The sequence below is a fragment of the Dermacentor variabilis genome, chromosome 4, assembly GCF_050947875.1.
Source record: "Dermacentor variabilis isolate Ectoservices chromosome 4, ASM5094787v1, whole genome shotgun sequence".
Classification (NCBI taxonomy): domain Eukaryota; kingdom Metazoa; phylum Arthropoda; class Arachnida; order Ixodida; family Ixodidae; genus Dermacentor; species Dermacentor variabilis.
Genome location: NC_134571.1, coordinates 76550802 through 76569681, shown reverse-complemented (window position 1 = coordinate 76569681; position 18880 = coordinate 76550802). Strand labels below are relative to the sequence as shown.

Genomic DNA, 18880 nt, shown 5'->3' with positions numbered 1-18880 from the left:
TTCTTGAATGTTCACTTTAGGGCTTAAACTTCCCAAGATATGGACATTTACGTCGGAGCTCCGTGTGAAGGCGACTTCTCTACATCGCGCCCCCTAGCGTCCTGTGTGTCTTGAAAGCCATGTGCGACGTGGCCAAAGTGCGCGCCCACGCGGGCCTCATGTTCAAAGCGATCCGCGATGTTTGCACAGCGCGCGTAGTGCCGGTACCTTCGTTAGGGCTGCGCTTTCGACGTTTCGTTCGCGTTGAAGCGAGAGATGCATGAAGGTCAATTCGCAAGCTGCTGCCGTGATTCCTCACTCCAGAAGTTTGATAGCAAGTTTCCGCGCTCATCGAGCGAAATGTGTTCATATTTACATGTGCGCGCTTAACACCGTGCTGGTCAATTTGGTTAAAACAGGTAGGCGGGATAGTAGGTTTTAATCCATAATGGAATGTGTAAGCGCGACTGAACAAGGACGTAGAAAGAAGCAGACATACAAAGACGGCGTTGTCTCTGTGTGTCTGTTTCTTTCTACGTGTACGTTGAGTCACGCTTACACATTCTATGAATGTTAATTTAGTTAGTAAGCGAATGTTTACGAGTTTAAACGGCCAATAATACTAATATCCTTGCTTCGTACAGCATTTTACTAATTTGCTATCGCAATCGGTGCTTCGCTTTGCGGCGTAACTGCGAATTTTTTAAATGAAGTGTTCACTTAATGGTCCAGCTGCCGCATTCACAACGAACCAGGATGATTCTAGAAGGCGGCCGATAATTTTCTCTTCTAAGTCTGGACGCCTTAATGCTCTTTGACATGCAAATGCGATGTCGTTTCAGCCGGCGAAAAGAACGAGGCGTGAGGGCAACTTATAATATGCACGTTTGAAAAGGGCAACCTGAGAGAAGACGTGGGCATGGGTTTCTTGAATATGGTGCTCGGGTCTGGCGGCACCCCCTCTTCCAGGAGGGCGTCGTTTAATCGCTCTGCCTTTCGTGTCTTCTCGACATTTGCAGCGTAGTGATTCCAACACTGATATATCCTTAATTTGTGTCTTCGTGCTGAATTTGAGCAGCATTCATACGCGCCGTCAAATATCTGTTACAATGGGCCCTCGCGTGCGCACAGGACGTGACAATCGCCGCCTGTGCATAGTTTGACACGCTACACCAAATACATTAATGCCATGCCATCTCAAGAACTGTTGGCCCTAAGGGCCAGCTGCATTTTTTTTATTCAGTGTCGCCCTTAGAGTCTATGTAGCACTCCCACGCAAAAAAACAACGCACTCCTCAGTGTTTTTATTATTAGTAACAAAAGAAATGAAGAATCCTGCCACTGGAGCAATGTTATAGGCGATGTAGAGGTAGGCAAACACTTTATACTGCAAGACAATTATTAGTTCAATAAAAGAGGCGTCATAGCAAGGGCACATATTTGATGATTATGCCTCGGTTGAGCTGAGTTGGGACGATATCTGCTTGGACGGCTTCCTACGCATAAGGTGCGATACAGAAAAACTGGGGGCTTTGATTAACCCTGGCTACCAAACAGAAAATTAAGCAGGTATATCAGTAACAGAGTACGTGGTTTAAACATGGTCTATCAATATCTGTCTCTTTTTTAATTCATTACTTTTCAGTTAGAGATTGCAAATGAAGAGAGCACGTCCTGAAGCATTGCAATGTAGCGTATGGGCGTCGGTGCTTCCTGAAGGCACCTTGAATTCTTGCAAATTTTTCATATTGTAAGTTCGAAGAAGGCACTAACGCTGTGAGAGAGAGAGAGAGAGAGAGAGAGAGAGAGAGAGAGAGAGAGAGAGAGAGAGAGAGAGAGACTGGAAAAAGATACGCGTTAAGAGAGGAAGAACTCCGGATGACGGTATGCAAAGTGAAGGCAAGTTATTCGGAATAGACGAATATTTTTCGACAAAATTTCACCTCTGATAAGTGACATGTAAATGGGAGCGACGGATCTCCATTATAAGATTCTCCCGCACAATTTAACAAAAGCGGCACTATGGTCGCCCAACTACACGCTGTGACTTCAGGTAGCCGGGAACTTTTACTTGCTTACCTTCTCTTTCTCTTCGCAACCTTACCACTCTCGTATTTTTTTTCCCTTGGGGTGAAAATCTCTGCAACATTAATCGCCGTACTTGCTGCAACTTTCTTTGCAGTCATCAGGCCAGAACTCCTTTTACGAAATTTGTTTTCTTGTTTCATTCTGTCGGTACCACGCGCCACTCACAGTATGAAGTTTCGCACCTTCGTAACAGGATAACCACTTTGCGATGCTGAGCATAGACTAAAGCACATCAGCACAAATCGAAACATACCGCCGTCTAATCACCTGCTTGGCTGAGTAACGCGGAAAGCAAAACAAAGAAAGAAAGAAAGAAAGGAAGGAAGGAAGGAAGAAAAAAAAGAAAGAAAGAAGGAAAGAAAGAAAGAAAGAAAGAAAAAAAGAAAGAAAGAAGGAAAGAGAAATATAGAAAAGAACACGTAATCCGGCAGTAAGTTGGTAACTAAGCTTCCACACTTAGCAACTGTACTTTCCTTGAAGCCCACACTTACGGCAGCTTTTCGCGTGCAGGGCTTGACGGCGGAGAAACGAGCTCAACGACAGAATATTTCAGCAGATGGGGCCAACAAACTAACATGGACATGGAGAAACATGGAGCCAAGAAGAAGCGCGAGTCTATAAAGGAAGGTATTTGGTGTGCGCCGAGATTACGGCGTCCACATTTCGCCGAAATTGCCCTGTTCGCGCAAGTGCACGACACAGCCAGCTGACGCTGAGAAACCTCTGTAGCTTCGACTATGCGTTAAAAAAAAGAAAAGAAGGAACACCAGCGGAAATAAAATTCATTAACGAGCACAAGGCTCTATGCACGTCAAAGCTTCACGAGGAAATGAACCTGCTGTTTTCGGAACAAAAACAAAACCAGACAAAAAAGAAGAGGAAAAGGGCACGTGAGGCAGAAACTAAGAAGTTAGAGAGCGGGAAAAATTGAAGAAAACGAGACAGAACGCATGTAAATCCAACACAAAGGCGTACATATACAATGCATTAGAAAAAATAAATAAAGTAGAAAGGAAAAAGAGGCGGTAATAGTTCTGCCTGTGTATAATAACGGAAGCCGAGAAGGAAACTGTGATAACGGCTGGGAAGCTTCGCCGTATTTTTGCCCTTTTATCATCTTTCTGTTAGACAGGAGAATTTTTGCTTTCATCAAAGTTATGAATTGCAAAAGACCACGTTCAAGTTATGCAGGCGCGAAGCGGGTGAATTACAGGGTAGAGCTTGGAATTAATGGGCGAAGAAAAAAGAAAAGCTAAACTGAAGACTGATATACGGAATAGGGAACGCGCTATAAATAAATAGAATCGACCAGAATAATCTAAGGAGGCAAACTGAAAGGCAGAGTAAACATGGTGTGTCCGTGGAAGCACAGACAAGTGTAATAGAAAAAAAGAAAATGCCGACCAAATAATAAGTTGCAGACGTTGGACGGAATCTATTCAGAGGAAATAAGATAAAAGGCTCCCAAGACTCTTACTCATTAAAGGCATTAGCCAGCACGTCGCAGTATTTCTTCGCCGTTATTTTGTTTTTCACTTCCGAGTTTTGCGGTGAGTACAAGGATGGCTTTGGCAGAGGTGCAGAAAAGCAGTAAACAAAGATGCACGTTAAACTTTTTTTGACCTCGTTGTCAAACGTTTTTTTTTTTTTGTGGCTATGAAAAAAGTTCGCAGCAAAATTAGATTAGTGAAAACTACCGGCTGAGTAACGCGTGTGCGTTGAACCTAGACTGGCAGATCGAAAGGTGTTCGCGCGAGGAATGAGATCAACGCAGAGCGCACGGAATGCACATGGTTAAGTGCTCTTACATAAGAGGGGGGCAAATATGATTACAAGATATGAGCACGGTGGTGCCAGAAATGGGCACGTCGAGATCAGAGCGCAGGAAGCAGGAATTTGGCGCTTCGGATAGTGCTGCCCACCTATTCGCTAAAAGCCAACGCGTTCTGCACAACCCTCCCAAAACCTTGAGAGGCAATTCCAGCACCGCAGTGCGCTGCTCGGCAGTTTGGGGACTTCCTTTTGAAGGCTTGCCTCTGAATATACAGAAAACAGAACTGCCAAACCAGCTGGCAATTATTAAGTGTTCTTTAAACATTCTATTTTCATAAGTTTTTCGGTAAGAGGGTGGGTGCAACCTCAGCACAGGTACGCAAATGTTACTTCACCGTCGTGGCGCAGTAAAGGGCGCAGAAACCTGCTGAGTGCAGTATTTAACTCTTCTAGAATACAATGTGTCTTTACCGATAAAAAGGTAACTGGGCCCAAGCAACCACCGTGTTAAATCCATGACGTAATTGCGGCCTGGTGAGGGAACGTGAACCTAGTCATTTGTTTCTGCTTCTTTTTCGGTAACCAAGCCTGCTTTGCCGGTACGGCTCCTTTTTGGTATAATAGATACCGCATGTCTCGTAATCAGATCATGGTTTTGGCCCGTAAGACCCTAGAATTTAACTGAATTTAATAGCAGATGCCAATTTGCTGATACAGCTAAACCTATTTTGTTTTTCTTTAGTGTCCTTATATATATCTATAGGACTGCCTAGAAACGGCGCCTATGACACTGAATGAACAAGTTCTCGTTGAACAGACCACTCAATTCTTTTTGCGCAGTCATCAGCGAGGCTTACGGTTTGTAACGCTGATAAAATAAACACGTGAGCCTTTGGTACGACTACATTTCCATTTGTGACAAAAGTTCAAGCATACTCGCCGTGGTTGCTCATTGGCTATGGTGTTGGGCTGCTGAGCACGAGGTCGCGCGATCGAATCCCGGCCACGGCGGCCGCATTTCGATGGGGGCGAAAACACCCGTGTACTTAGATTTAGGTGCACGTTAAAGAACCCCAGGTGGTCGAAATTTCCGGAGTCCTCCACTACGGCGTGCCTCATAATCAGAAAGTGGTTTTGGCACGTAAAACCCCATCATTAAATTTTTTTTAATGTTCAAGCGTTCCGTTTGATGTACAACGTAGCGCTGTGCAGCAGCATTCACTGCCGTCTTTCCGGTTCGTCGACACATTCTTGCTCCTGCACCCGAGTGTGACGTGCCCCGAGGGGTGAGACGTGCGGTAGCGTGTCTCTCCATAGCACGTGTACGGTGTAATGAGCAACGGGTCAGTAATTCAGGATGCACTCCTAAAAAAAAATAAAAAAATTCGACGCCACTACGGCTTTCGAAGGCGGATGACCAGAAGAGATGAAAACATTGTGGTAAGAAAACTTGTGGTAAAAAAGTTATTGCATCACTTATTGTCACTTATCAACGACAGCCACAGGGTCTTTGTGGTCGCTATGATATACACTGATTGGCACAATCGCAACTTCAAACACATTCTTTGATAATGTCAAATTGATGTACCTACATCTTGAAGGGGCAGCGCAAGACGACGAACACAAAAGGCATGGAACACACAGGACAGCGCTGAACTCACAACTAAATTTATTAGAAGGCGTACACAAACTTATGTACTACAACCCATAGCAACATATGCTCTCCTATCGTTCGCGTTGTGTAAGCATGCCATCATTAAATTTGTACGACACTAAATTTGAATTTTTAAACCACCTCATAGATTACAGGATTAGATTACAGGATTTAGATTACAGGCATTAGATTACAGGCATTAGATTACAGGATTTTGCGTTTTTGCCTGCGCACTGATAATGACGCCATCGATGGGAGAGCACGTGGCTATGGGTTGTAGTACAAAAGTTTTTGTACGGCCTTCTAATAAAGTTAGTTGTGAGTTCAGCGCTGTCCTCTGTGTTTACTGCCTTTTGTCTTCATCGTCTTGCGCTGCCCCTTCAAGATTTTGAACCAGTACCAACTCGCCCAAATGTAGATTCCTTTAAGGTACCTACGCCGTTGGTTGGTCCACTGGGCCGGATCAGAGCGACATCGCAAGCGACATGTTTGCAACACGAAACGCGTAAGCCACTCCATTTTCGGTCCCGACACATCCATATTGAAATCACCGACATTAACCACGGGGGTAGTGTCATAGCAATTAACCCACGGAGAGTCATGAGCATTAGGGAGCTACAAGATATTGGCACTGTACTGAGCGTGCCACATGCTTTTTCACAATAATGTGCTTCTTAAAACACGTCTAGGTGTTGATCTTAGTCAAAGGTGACGTAATACCTGAGAGGGCATTGGCTCTGTAGGATATACAGTACATACAAAATATAAATAACAGGCTACAGTGCACAAATATAACGATAGAATCTGCGCCGCACCATCCAGAAAATTAAGACGTGCTCGAACAACTAAAACCTTGAACATAATAAGGAGGGGAATACTCGCAACACTTGGTACAAAAAGCCCTCACGTTTTATAAGGATAACGCATACCATTAAATAATGCGTTCGTGTCAGCTTGATTATATAATTTAGGTTGCTGTATTTTGCGTCAAATAGCAGACTCTCATTTCAATTCGCAGTGTTTACGAAGCGCATATTTACATATTGTTCACTTAAAAAAAAGTTTTCATTTTGCAGTCCCTTAAATTTTTTATAAATTCATAATCATCATCATCATCATCATCATCATCATCATCATCATCATCATCATCATCATCATACTCTTTTATGTCCCCTGCAACACGAAGGCCTGTTCCTGCGATCTCCAGCTACCTCTGCCCTGCGGCAACTGATTCCAACTAGCGCCGGCGAATTTCCTCATTTCATTGCCACACCTAGTCTTCTGCTGTCTCTTCGACTGCGCTTCCCTTCTCTTGTAACCCTTCTGTAACCATAATGGTCCAGCGGTTATCTAATCTGTGCATTACATGACTTGCCCAGCTCGATATTTCTCTTAATGTAAATTATAATATCGCCTATACCCGTTTGCTCTCTGATCCAAACCGCTCTCTTTCTGTCTATTAACGTTATATATGCCTAGCATTCTTCCTCCCATCGCTCTCTGCGCGGTCCTTAACTTGTTCTCAAGCTTCTTTGGCAGTCTCCAAGTTTCTGCCGCATATGTCATTACCGGTAGATTGTACTGATTGTACACCTTCCTTTTCAATGATGATGATAAGCATCCAGTTAGGAGCTGACAATGTCTGCCGTATGCACTCCAACCCATTTTTATTCTTCTGTGAATTTCGTTCTCATGATCAGGGTTCCCTGTGTGTAATTGACCTTGGCAAACGTACTCCTTCACAGACTCTAGAGGCTGACAGGCGATCCTGAACTCTTGTTCCCTTGCCCGGCTATTCATGATTAGCTTTGTCTTCTGCATAATAATCTTCAACTCCACCTTTACAGTCTCTCTATCAAGATCCTCAATCATTTGTTGTAACTCATCTCCAGTGTTGCGGTACAGGACAATGTCATCTGCAAACCGAAGGTTGCTGAGATATTCGCCGCTCATCCTTACTCCTAAGCCTTGCCAGTTTATGAGCTTGAATACTTCTTCCAAGCACGAAGTGAATAGCATTGGAGAGATTGTGTCTCCTTGTCTGACCCCTTTCTTTATGGGCATCTTCCTACTTTCTTGTGTAGAATTAAGGTAGCTGTGGAATCTCTGTAGATATTTTCCAAGATATTTACATAAGCGGACTGTACTCCTTGATTGTGCAGTGTCTCCATTACTGCTGTTATCTCTACTGAACCAAATGCCTTTTGAAATGAAAGACATATAGAGAGGGTTACATGAGGCTAAACGATGATTATAGTCTATGCAACTGTGTTAGCACGCGTAGTTTTTCTCTTAACCTTTCAATTATTGTTTTCCTGAGCACAATACTCCACGTGAGTTCTCACTCATTGTTTTATTGGCTTTCTAAGTGCATACAATTTCTGCGTTTGTTATATTTTCTTAAATCGTATTAAACAATTTATCTTGCTATGAAAGCACGACGGCGGTTTAGTCATTTTAGCCTAAAAAGCAAGGAGACCTCTATAGCGATTACACCTCAAGAAGTAAACGAGGTGAGTGAAGAGAAACAAATTGGTGGCACATTCATTCTTAGGAGATGACTGGCGATGTATAATGATATCAGCAAACTTTCTTGTGAAGGGTGTGCAATTAGCATTGTGGGGGGGGGAGATAAGTTTTTTATACGTTATGATGATTATTATGGTTATCATGATGATTATTGTACCTATAGGTTATTGAGGGTGAGCGCCACCACTGGAACAGCTGGCGCTGCCATCGGCGTGGCGTGTTATGAGGGATCACGTGGACACACCTCCCGCTTCAGCTGCTTTGGAAGGGCTGAAGCTATCTGAAAACGAAACTTAAAGCCCCACCTCGCGCTGCGGTTCTTATTGGGTGGGGATATTTACCCGCCTCGGGTGTCTGCTTGACAACACTTTGAAACATTATAAATGGTAGTGGCTGCTTTTGAAGGCGTCGAGCATGGTAGGTTCCGCAGTACCGCAGTGCCGACCGTACGCAACGGAGCCCGGTGTCAGCCTTCACACGTATTCGCAGGACAAGAAGCTGCGTGAAGATTAGATCGCGAAACTTATAACTGGCAAGCAGCCATATGCTACAACTCGGGGGTGCAGCAAGCACATCCGCAAGGAAGATTTCTGCTACGGTGCCGGGGCTGCGATGTTCAGTGAGCAGCACAAAGCGCGCACTGAGACGTCGCTCGCGCGCGCCGCCCGGCTAATGTCATGAAGCTTCGGTCTAAGAACTCGTTGATGCTAGGTATTGGCAAGTTCACTGGAATGCAAAGGAAACAATGAAGAGCTCATTAAGGAAAAGCATGGCACATGCTCATGCTCGTGTTAGCGCCGTAAATGTTCGGCTAGTTGGTATTTTGACTTGAGAACCATTTTAAATTTTGCGCAACGGGACGGCGCAACAGAAACGAATACGAACACAGGCGCAACTAAGAATACGTTTTGTTGAAGCCAAACCCACAGGTCCATATATATCCACAAGCTGCGCAGACACACGGTTACAAGGAAGAAATGGGATTCGTCGAACAGCAAGTCATTAAACCAGCCGCGAAAGGAATTGCATTTCTGCAAGGTACAGGGCAATCGATGTTTCGCTTACACAATCCTGACAGGCTTTCCTGATAAAAAATGCGTGTCACGTTTCATGAGTAGTTTTTAGCTCGCTCTTGCCTAGGAATACAGAGTTTTAGAATAACCTTTGTCGCCTTACGTACGTTAAATGTAAGCACATTGCGGGTCATTACGATGCGCCTCCTTTCGCACCTGGTTTAATGACTTTCTGTTCAACAACTCCCTTTTTTCCTTGTAACAGCGCGTCTACTCACCTTGTGGATATATATACCTGTGGGTTTGGCTTCGGCTTCAATAAAATCAGTTGTTAGTTGCGCCTGCGCTCGTCTTCCTTTCTGTTAATTGTGCCATCCTGTTGCGCTATATTCCAAGATGGATCTCAATGAAAGTACTGGTTTAAGAAAAAGAAGCAGCGGGAAATTGCTCGCTGAGAAGAGCGATAAACATACAGCGTGATGTAACTTCAGAAATAACGACATTAAAAGTCGAATAATTAAAGAAGAAAAGAAAAAAAGACATTCAATAATCGCGACGGCACATCACAAGTCGCCGTAGGCGTCGAAGTCCCTAGCTATAACGAAATTATTTTTTAACACCTCTGATAGCGTGCGCACAAGAATGGTTGTTTGTGTACCGTCAAATACTCATATGCTGTGGCCTGAAGCTCACTGCACAGTTTGAAAACGCGTTCGCAGCGAAGGCGAAACATCGTGCGCAGACATGCATGCAGACGCTGCGAATCCGCGGAATCGCTGCATTAAGGTTTCATTCTGTTATGCTCCATTAGGTTGTATACAGACAGAGCACTGTAAGACCATGTTTCACATTGTTTGGTCTTGCTGATTGCCAACGTTTCACGGAAGAAACCGGTTCGGGGGAAATTCATAACGGCAACCGCGAGCAGTGGGCGTTGACTACGTATTTGGTAGATATAGCGTGTGTAAACCATTCTGTGCTTTCTGATAGGCCAAGATTATTTTTCTAACAGTAAAAAACTTCCGTCATTTCGAGAGTACACACAGAATTGTCCAGGAGAGCTCCCGTGTGGTGTTTTATTGACCGCCGACAGCCAAACCTATGAGGAGCGCGCCGCGTTTTCCCTCATTATACGGAGGCAATGCGCCTCTGACAAATGGCAACTCCGTAAATCCTCACAGCCAATATCTCCATGCCATCTGCGAATTACTATAGCTTATGGGCACGCCAGGAGGCACACAAGGTAGCAATCTCGCTGACAACCATAATGCCAAATGATATGACGACAGAGTATATCTTGTTACAATCACTGCAGCCCAGTTGAAACTACGTAGCATCCTTCACTATCCATTGTATCCTTGATGTAACTTCGTTGCAATGGCTATCCATCAAGTGATCATGCTCGACGCGGAGGTTTCTGTTGCGGAAGAAGCGCTGTCGCTTCATTAAGTTTTATTTAATTACAGTGCTACTATAATTATTACATTAAATGAAACTTTAATGGTACATGCCTGTTCTGTCACCTTGGCACATATATTATGGCGGACTGGCCAAGGATGGGCTCATACCGATATCCCATACGCATTGCCGAAGCTGTCTGTCTGGGCGCACACCTAGTGGACCAAACCCACTAGTGACCCAAGTTGCCTACTAGTCCTGCAGCAGCTATCAGCCAGTTGTATATTCGGCCTCTTATGTTGTCTGCTCGGCAGTACAACAGCCCGCAGATACCTTGTCCCCCAAGCTAGTAGACAACTTGGGTCACTTGGTGATTAAGGTGTGAAACATGGATAAACTGCGGAGCGGGTAAAGTTCGCAAAGAATGCTAATCGCATTATTATATACCAGCAGTGAGGAACAGGAGAGGACTACACAGTGCAGGTGCGTTAGATAACGCTAGGTTATGCTATCACGCAAAATATATACATTACTTCGCGGAGGATTTCATTCTGCTGTCTTCTGGAGCCGTATTGTACCTTGATGAGTTTCACTGATATCACTAGGGGTGCGCTTTGGTAGGCTATGCAAGCAGAAGCGTGTGTGAGAAAATAAATGGCACAATCTCCAACAGCGATATCTTCACGTTGCATAGTTCTCAAATTTTTCACTGGATGGCCGTCGACCCACGTAAGGATCATTCTAAGAGCCACGTCGTCCAAAGTGATGGCATCCCCTAATATGCTCGATCTACAAATACAACCGCTAACTTTGTTCATTCCATTATGAATTACTATACATTGCCGTAGACCAAGAGTGTAGACCAGGCAAAGTCGCATAACTTCTCTATGCAAATCACCCTGATAAGAGGCAGCTGGTCGAAGTTTGTCCTCACGTGACCGACGCCTGATGACAGCAGCTCTATATCACTGGGTTCTAGTGCCAATTGCGAAAGCTTAAACTTCTTCCGAAACGCAAGTTTCCTTAGATTTGCGAGACAGGCCATTAACTACACTGCAGGGTCACTTGAAGGAGGATTGAAGTTTAAGACACAACCATCAGCGAAGCCAGCGTCATTACTCAATGGTATGTCGCAAATTTCAGCCCACTCTCTAAAGTTGCTGTGATGTTGGTTTGGTAAATCCTTCCTGACAAATTAAACTCAGTGTACCGAAACATTTCTGCAATTTTCTGTTTCTTAAAAAAAGTGTATAAGGTGCTGTCTGATTAATCACTCGCTGAGAGAGTCGGCTAGGCAGAGGTAATTTTTTACGTCGTTGCGCGTTCTCTAGACTTGCGTTTCAGCATACAAGAATGTGATGCCGTGTTGATAGAGCTTTGCTTCTCTGCAAATCTCGCGATGCAAAACATTGAAGAAACGGAGATTTTGTGGTTAAATGTCGCATAAAGGTCATGGAAGAGTCTTTACTGCAGTCAAATGAGAAATTGCTTCGTGAATAGCGCCTGCATCGCACGTGGAAGCTCCAGACGCGTATATATATATATATATATATATATATATATATATATATATATATATATATATATATACTAAGAGTTTGTCGAGGTTTGCCAAAATGCGCGTAAACAGCGGCGACTATTGCAATCACCCGGCACAACGCAACGCAAACATGAATTGCGGCGGAGGGGCCCAGAGTGCACATTAGGTACTTTGCTAGAGCCCATTCCCAGCACCATGCAACACTATCGTCAGAATTAGGCCGCATTATTTTGTGTTACGATTTATGATTATTACACCTGCAGTCTTCAACCAGACTTCACCCCCTCAACTAAGTCATCGATTCATCCATGGTGCATGGCTATACCTGCAGGGCACCTCACCTTACCAGGAATCGGAAGAAAATCTGAGCGGCCATTTCCTGCTCTTAGACAACTATCTCTCCTTTCTTAGTAGATATTGATGGGATAGTTAGTGCGCAATGATAGTGAACCAGTGCACCTAAATCTGGACTCACACTCAAAAGTAAGAAGTTCATACACAAGCACTTTACAGCAACAATAGTTGCAGTCCAGAGCCTGTGCATGTCCTTTTTATGCGTGCGCGCAACTTGTCAGGTTTAAGTACGCTGTTTAAATGTCCCTCCTTATTTTACGCGACAGGTACGCGGATGCCGTACATGCTTAGATCTGTTGGATCATCAATTCTGCTGTTAGTCTGGAGCCGTGGTTCTTTTTTTTTTCTTTAGAACAAGAGCCATCACCACCATTAGTTTCAAGACGTGTCATATAACGACATCGATGGCTTTGGAATTTGCAGCTTTTCACGCTGCACTTTGTCTCGTCAGCCAAGAGCAACTTTGAAAATCGTGAATTTTCAGCGACTCGAAGGCAGCGCTGCAGTCTTTGCTATCAGCCCTGCGATGTGGGCCACAGGGACAACTGGTATTCGAGACTACAGAACTAATCTATACTTCTGCTGGGAAAGGACACCCCCTGACATTTTAGTGTCTTCAAGTGACTGCGGTGTCATAATTAACGGACATACCGATATAACGCTGCGCTGTCTACTGTTTAAGGCAATTAAGAGGAGAAGATAGCATAATCAACGACAGATGCCTCTAGAAAACTTCGAATGCTGGAAAAGGACATCACTTCCTACATGTGGAACACTACAAAATTTCAAGGCAAACGGCTGCATCACCTGGATTCTTCTTGCCGCATTCACATCCCAGCTCCACTCTGCCAACGCGAAGCAACGCTACTTTAATCTATCGTGGTTGCTTAGTGGCTATAGTGATGGGCTGGTAATTACGAGGTCACTGGATCGAATCTCGGCCACGGCGGCTGTATTTCAATCGGGGCTAAATACGAAAACATCCGTGTACTTAAATTTGGGTGCACGTTGAAGAACGCCTGTTGGTCCAAATATCCGGAGTCCCCCCTATACGGTGTGCCTCATAATCAGATGGTGGTTTCGGCACGTAAAACCCCCTAGTTCAATTTTAACCCTGCTTTGTCAAATATGGCTAGTTGTGGCTCTTAAGAAGTATTTTGTTTTCCGAATCGGATGGGCCGACAACGCCTCATTTGATGACTGTGGTAGCAAGGAGACTCCCACACGTTATCTGTGGCTGTCCTACTACAATTTACAGAAAAAATTGTGTTAGCGCGCTTTGGTCAAAGACCTTTAACACAGCAAATTATTGTAGAATGCCGACCTCCCAAGCCGTCACAGCGGAAGGCAATGACTTGCAGTCTTTTAGGACAACAAGGCTGCACAAGTGGCCGTAGCTTGAAATGACGTCTATAGTGCTACTGTGCGGCGATTGTATGCGGTTATAGTGACCCGTTGTGACTGTGCTCCTGTTCATTATCTCTTTGTGCTTTGCTATCTCGTTACCTCTGCCTCCTATCTCTCCCCAGCGTAGGGTAGCAGGCCGGATTTCTTTTCTGGTTCTTTCCCCTTTCTTCTGTCTCCATCTCTGTGCAAATGACAGGTCTTGCTGAGTAACGAATTCGTCCATGGAATAGTATTGCTTGTGTGTGAGTGTCCCATGCAGCGAATGCGCCTTCGACTTTTATCGCAATTATGCGCACGCTTGACACGCATTCCTGCCATTGATGCCGCCGCAGCCGTTGTCATTATGTCCGCTTTTGACGGTGCATGCGTGGCTCGTGCGCTAAGAGATAGAGCTATGGTTAGAGGGTCTTCAAAAACGTGGAGTGCACTGGGCTGCAAAAACCCCGAAGCGAAGTGAACGCATGGTCAATGCTCTACGCAATGGTGTCGGTGGCGGCTACGAGACAGCGTTGTGCCTTGGGCTGCTGGCACGAGAGTTGTGCTCGCGCAACACTAATGTTCCTGCTGGGCTGCTGTGTGTGTGCACTGGTCTGAGCGGAAAGAAAAGTAACTGTCACCCGTGGTGGCGGTATAGTGGCTGTCTTGGCATTGCGCTGCTACGCCCGAGGGCGCGGGATCAAAGCCCGGCCGTGGCGGCCGCATTTCGATTAAGGCGAAGTGCAAAAAACGCCCGTGTACCGTGCATGGGGTGCATGCTGAAGAACTCCAGTTGTTAAGAACTCATCAGGAGTGCCCCACTATTGCGTGCCTTATAATCATAGCGTGGTTCTGGCAGGTAAAGCCCCAGAATTTAGTTTTTAATGTGACCTTCAAGATAACATTATCCGATATATTACTGTGCGCTGAATAAAGCCGACGGTTCTCCATCGGTCTCATCTCGAGCACTATCGAGGTTGGATGGCTGCAACGCCACTGGCGACGCTCCTCAACAAGCCAGCTTTGTGAGACGCCTGGTAGCTGTCAGCATGCTGTTCATTCTACCCACCAACAGCTGCCTCGCGTGCGGCGTTGCACTAGCGTGTCGCATCGGCGTGTAGTTGGAACATCCTCCGAAGAGTTCAAGCTCAACTATAACCGTTGCTATGGCCCTCCATCCTTCGTTCTTCGGGCGAAACTGCCAACTTTTCTCAGACAACCAGCTCCCAAACGGATTCCTCACTTCGTTCGTATTCTGTGTGCTGTGTGTTTGGCATGTGCTTGTGGTGTGCAGTGTGCGTATACCTCCATTTCTGATCGTTCTCATCTGAACTATAGTTTTCTAGATGTGCCGGAAGACAAACTTCTGCAGTTTCCATTTAAACTATTGCTCTCGAAAGCGCCACGCGATGGTGAGAAACCACGTAGCAAAGGAGCCACCTTGTGTGCGATACACAGTGTACTCCATTGGAGATAGTGTACCTTACTTCCTCCTGCTTTCAGTGCTATCGTTTGACAACAAACATACACCAAATCGCACAGTGTTTGCTGCCTATGCGAAGTATAATACGCGCCAAAAGGTGAACGCGGAACGCGATCGCAGGAGTCCCGCTTGAATCGACAGGTCGCCCTTGCTAGGTAACGCCATATTTCGCGCTCAATTATGTTACTAACCATAGTGAGGCACAAAACTTAAAACGCTTATCAAAGACATTTCATGCCATTTTCGTAGACACTGTGGTCTTGATGCAGAAGACGAGGTCGCGTGTTCAGTTGCTCGAAACCGCAGCCGGGTTCTGATATGTCAAGAACGGCAAAACCACTTTTGTACCGAATGTTGAGTGTGTCAGCGAGCCTTCCATTAACCATAACGAAAGTGAAATAACACATCAGGACAAAGCGTTTTTCGCTGCTAACATGATAACATGATCAGTGCGAACATGATAAGGGCCTGCTTCAGAGCTTGCTTCTGTGTCTTGCGGTCTCGGAGCGTCTGACTTTTTGTGTTTTTATGCACATAGTCGTGATTGACTTTCACAGCTATTGTAAACATTTTTGGATGATTGGAACCCGCTTGCGCAATCGTGTATCGCGCTTTTGGTCAGCGTCGACAGATAAAAACGCGTGGTTTTCTGAGAATAAAGTTAACTTTGAAGTTAGCGCTCGTCCTGTCTGGTGCGCTTCAACTCAAGTATGCAGTCTGACAAACTCACCCTAATTTCTGCTCCTATGGCATATGACATACACGTGTATAGGAAGTTTAGGTGCACAGAAATTTCAATAATTTTTGGGTTTCTTTTCCGGCTTGCTGGACAGCGTTACTAACAAAAATTATCATAATTTCTTTGGAATGTGACAGCATGGGCATATCTGTCAAAAGGCAGAAAGACTTTCGTTTTTGGAAAAGCCAGTTCTGACAATTAATGTCCTTTAAGGATGAAGTCTGTATAAACTACTTATGGTGTAACGGGGTGGGCGCAAAATTCTATGGTGCCTGTTCGTGCACTCATTTGATTTTTCCCGCCCAAGAGTATAATAACACAGAATGTCGGTTAATTCTCTAATGATCTTTCTTTTGGCAATTTCCGCCAGATATTATGTGTCTAAAGAAATCTATCTTTCATGTAATTTTAGAGCAGTGTTCAAACATTATCGCGTGTTACAATGTGCGAATTTTTTCCAGCTCATTAAGCACCGCACTGCGAACGAGTATATACATAAAGAGGAAGCGCTGATGGTGCCTAGTAGTTTATAATAATGAGGTGCAACCAGCTGAAAAAGTCAACATCGCACATGATTTTCTTTCTTATTCGACGAGATCGTTTTTATCCCTTGTAGCAACTTGATGCCTGATAGGAGGCTTCGGATGGATTAAGCTTGTGTATATTATATCGAATGTACTGAAAATGTATGAATTATTAGTACACGCCGATTCACCTGCACCACAATGCGCTGGTGGGATAGTTGGTGTGAATCCATAATTACCTTGTTTAGGGCAAAACAGCGTACACAAGAAAGACGGCCAGCACAAGGCGCTACTCTCAACTGACATCATTTAATTGCCTCACTCCTGCGTCGGTGTGGCATATGAGGTTGTGTTGTCATGTGGCAAAGTGTATGTAGTGCAGTCAGACCGCTGTGTTTACGAGCGCCGTGGAGAACATGAGCGATCCATATCAAGAGGCACAGGTTCCCATTTGGTTCAACATTGTAAAATATGCAACTGCAAAGCCTTGTTTTGTGATACTACGATTTTGAAAAAGAGCCGTGATACCACCGCCCGAGAGTTATCGGAAGCTTTTTTTATACAGTCATTGGGGTCACAGTGCATTAGTGTGCCTTCTTTAACCTTGTACAGTGCTGAATATGGTTTTTTAGATTGTGTCGCATGAGTGCGCTCTTATGATCGGATGTTGGTGGTTCCTGCACATGGTGCTCACTGCGCATGTTCTTTTAGATTCTGCTGTCTATAAAGGAGTGACGCAACTAAATGATGTCAGTTGAGAGTAGCACCTTGTCCTGGTCGTCTTTCTTGTGTACGTTGTTTTGCGCTAACAAAGTAATTTGGATTCACCTCCACCAGCATATGTGCTCGCAAAAAAAAAAAGGAAAACAAAGGAGAAAGAATCAGGCTGCAAAGCACACAGAAAGGCTGTTTAACTTCCTGGATTATAGAGGCAGGAAAGGGAACATTATGAGGCATTTAAACCACACCACGCGTTTAACACAGTGAGCGCGGAAACTTACCGAATGCTAACAAAGCAAGCAGCAGCTGGAAGGATGGGATCATTACTCCGCTTTCCACTGTCTTACACGGCCACTGTCTACTGTTCATCAACCGACGGCGACAGCTGTTCAATACAATGCGCCGGAAGGTGCCGAGAAAGAAGAGGAGGCGCACGAGTTCATGCCCGGAGACTGACACTGAGCGGTGACATCACGCTGATAGTCGACAGTTAAACGGGTGGCAGCCTCCGCTTCGCCATCTATCCGACGCCGGCAATCGCCTAAGATGAAGCGCCAAATGAAGCACGTTCGCCAACGCACACGAAGCACTCAGAGTCGACACTGGTTAAGCACGTGCGTCAAATGCTAGGTTCTTCCGAATCACCGAACATACCGCCGTTCGAACTCGAAGAGCAATTTAAAATACACTTCAACGATTAGCGCACAACATTGGCACATTGACGCATTGCGCGAGATTCTGTCACCAAGGCGCGCAACAAAAAAGCGTTCACAGCGTGCCAAATTGTTTGCTGCAGGGTGAGTCAGGACAACACGCTCAGCACGTCCCAGTCAACGAGCGCCGAACCAACACATCGCTCACTCGGAACCGCGCTCGGTGCAGAGACGGGAAATGCGTTGCCGCTTCACGTGGCGGCCACAAGCCTCGGGCCAGGGAGCGCCGCTGCAACCCAGCGCTCGCCGGTGCAGCTCGGGTTCCGAGCGGTGGCGTAGCGGGTGGCCTGAGACGTGCGCTGCTGTCGCGGCCTTTCCGTGCCGGTGCCCGGAGCGCGTTTGAAGGCCAGCGGCTCCGGCGAGAGCCTCCGCCGCCTCTCCCCTCTCGCCTCGGACTCGTGCCCGTGGTACGCTCCGCAGATAGGGCGCGGCAACCGCGATCAACCCCTTGCCTCGTATCGACTCACCCCTCCCCGCTCCGGCCAGCGATCGCAGCGACTCGGCGCTGGCATCGCCGGCGAATCCTGGAGCGCAAACACACGCTAGAGTAGAGCTGCACGTGGAGGCATGCATGATATGGAACGCTGCGTGCGGCAGTAGAGAACGCAGCGATATAAGGAGGCACAAATGTAGAAATGGCAAGGCACCGCCCTAGTAATGTGGACGATGGGGTTAAGCCCAACCGTTGCAAGTCATACTTCCATCAGCTTTCATTTTCCTTTGCCCTATTAGGTCTATATTTCAGTTAAACTTAACAGTTAACTTTCCTTATGCTCAAGGGATGATAAGGGAAGTTAATTGTTAGGAGTCGTTATCAGCTAGTCTGTAAGGTAGCGACTAATTAAAGATCGAGCCTCGCGGTTTCCTTTATTTTTCTCGATTAATACAGCGGAACAAACAGAACGAGCGCTTCTGTTAAAACAAATATGCAATGGAAATGACTCTGGAATATACTGTACTTGCACGCTTCATTAATAAGGATGACAACCA

At 45.5% G+C, this 18880-nt stretch overlaps 1 protein-coding gene across 2 annotated transcripts in view; it reads right to left on the bottom strand.

Moving 5' to 3' along the window:
- LOC142579398 (cell adhesion molecule Dscam1-like) overlaps positions 1–18217 on the bottom strand; it is a 377301-nt gene extending 359084 nt beyond the window's left edge. For both annotated transcript variants that reach the window (XM_075689534.1, XM_075689535.1), the window contains exon 1: positions 17459–18217. In XM_075689534.1, coding sequence (XP_075545649.1) covers positions 17459–17546 — 88 coding nt within the window. In that variant the 5' untranslated portion in view covers positions 17547–18217. The remainder of the gene's footprint in view (positions 1–17458) is intronic.
- Positions 18218–18880: the final 663 nt, after the last annotated feature.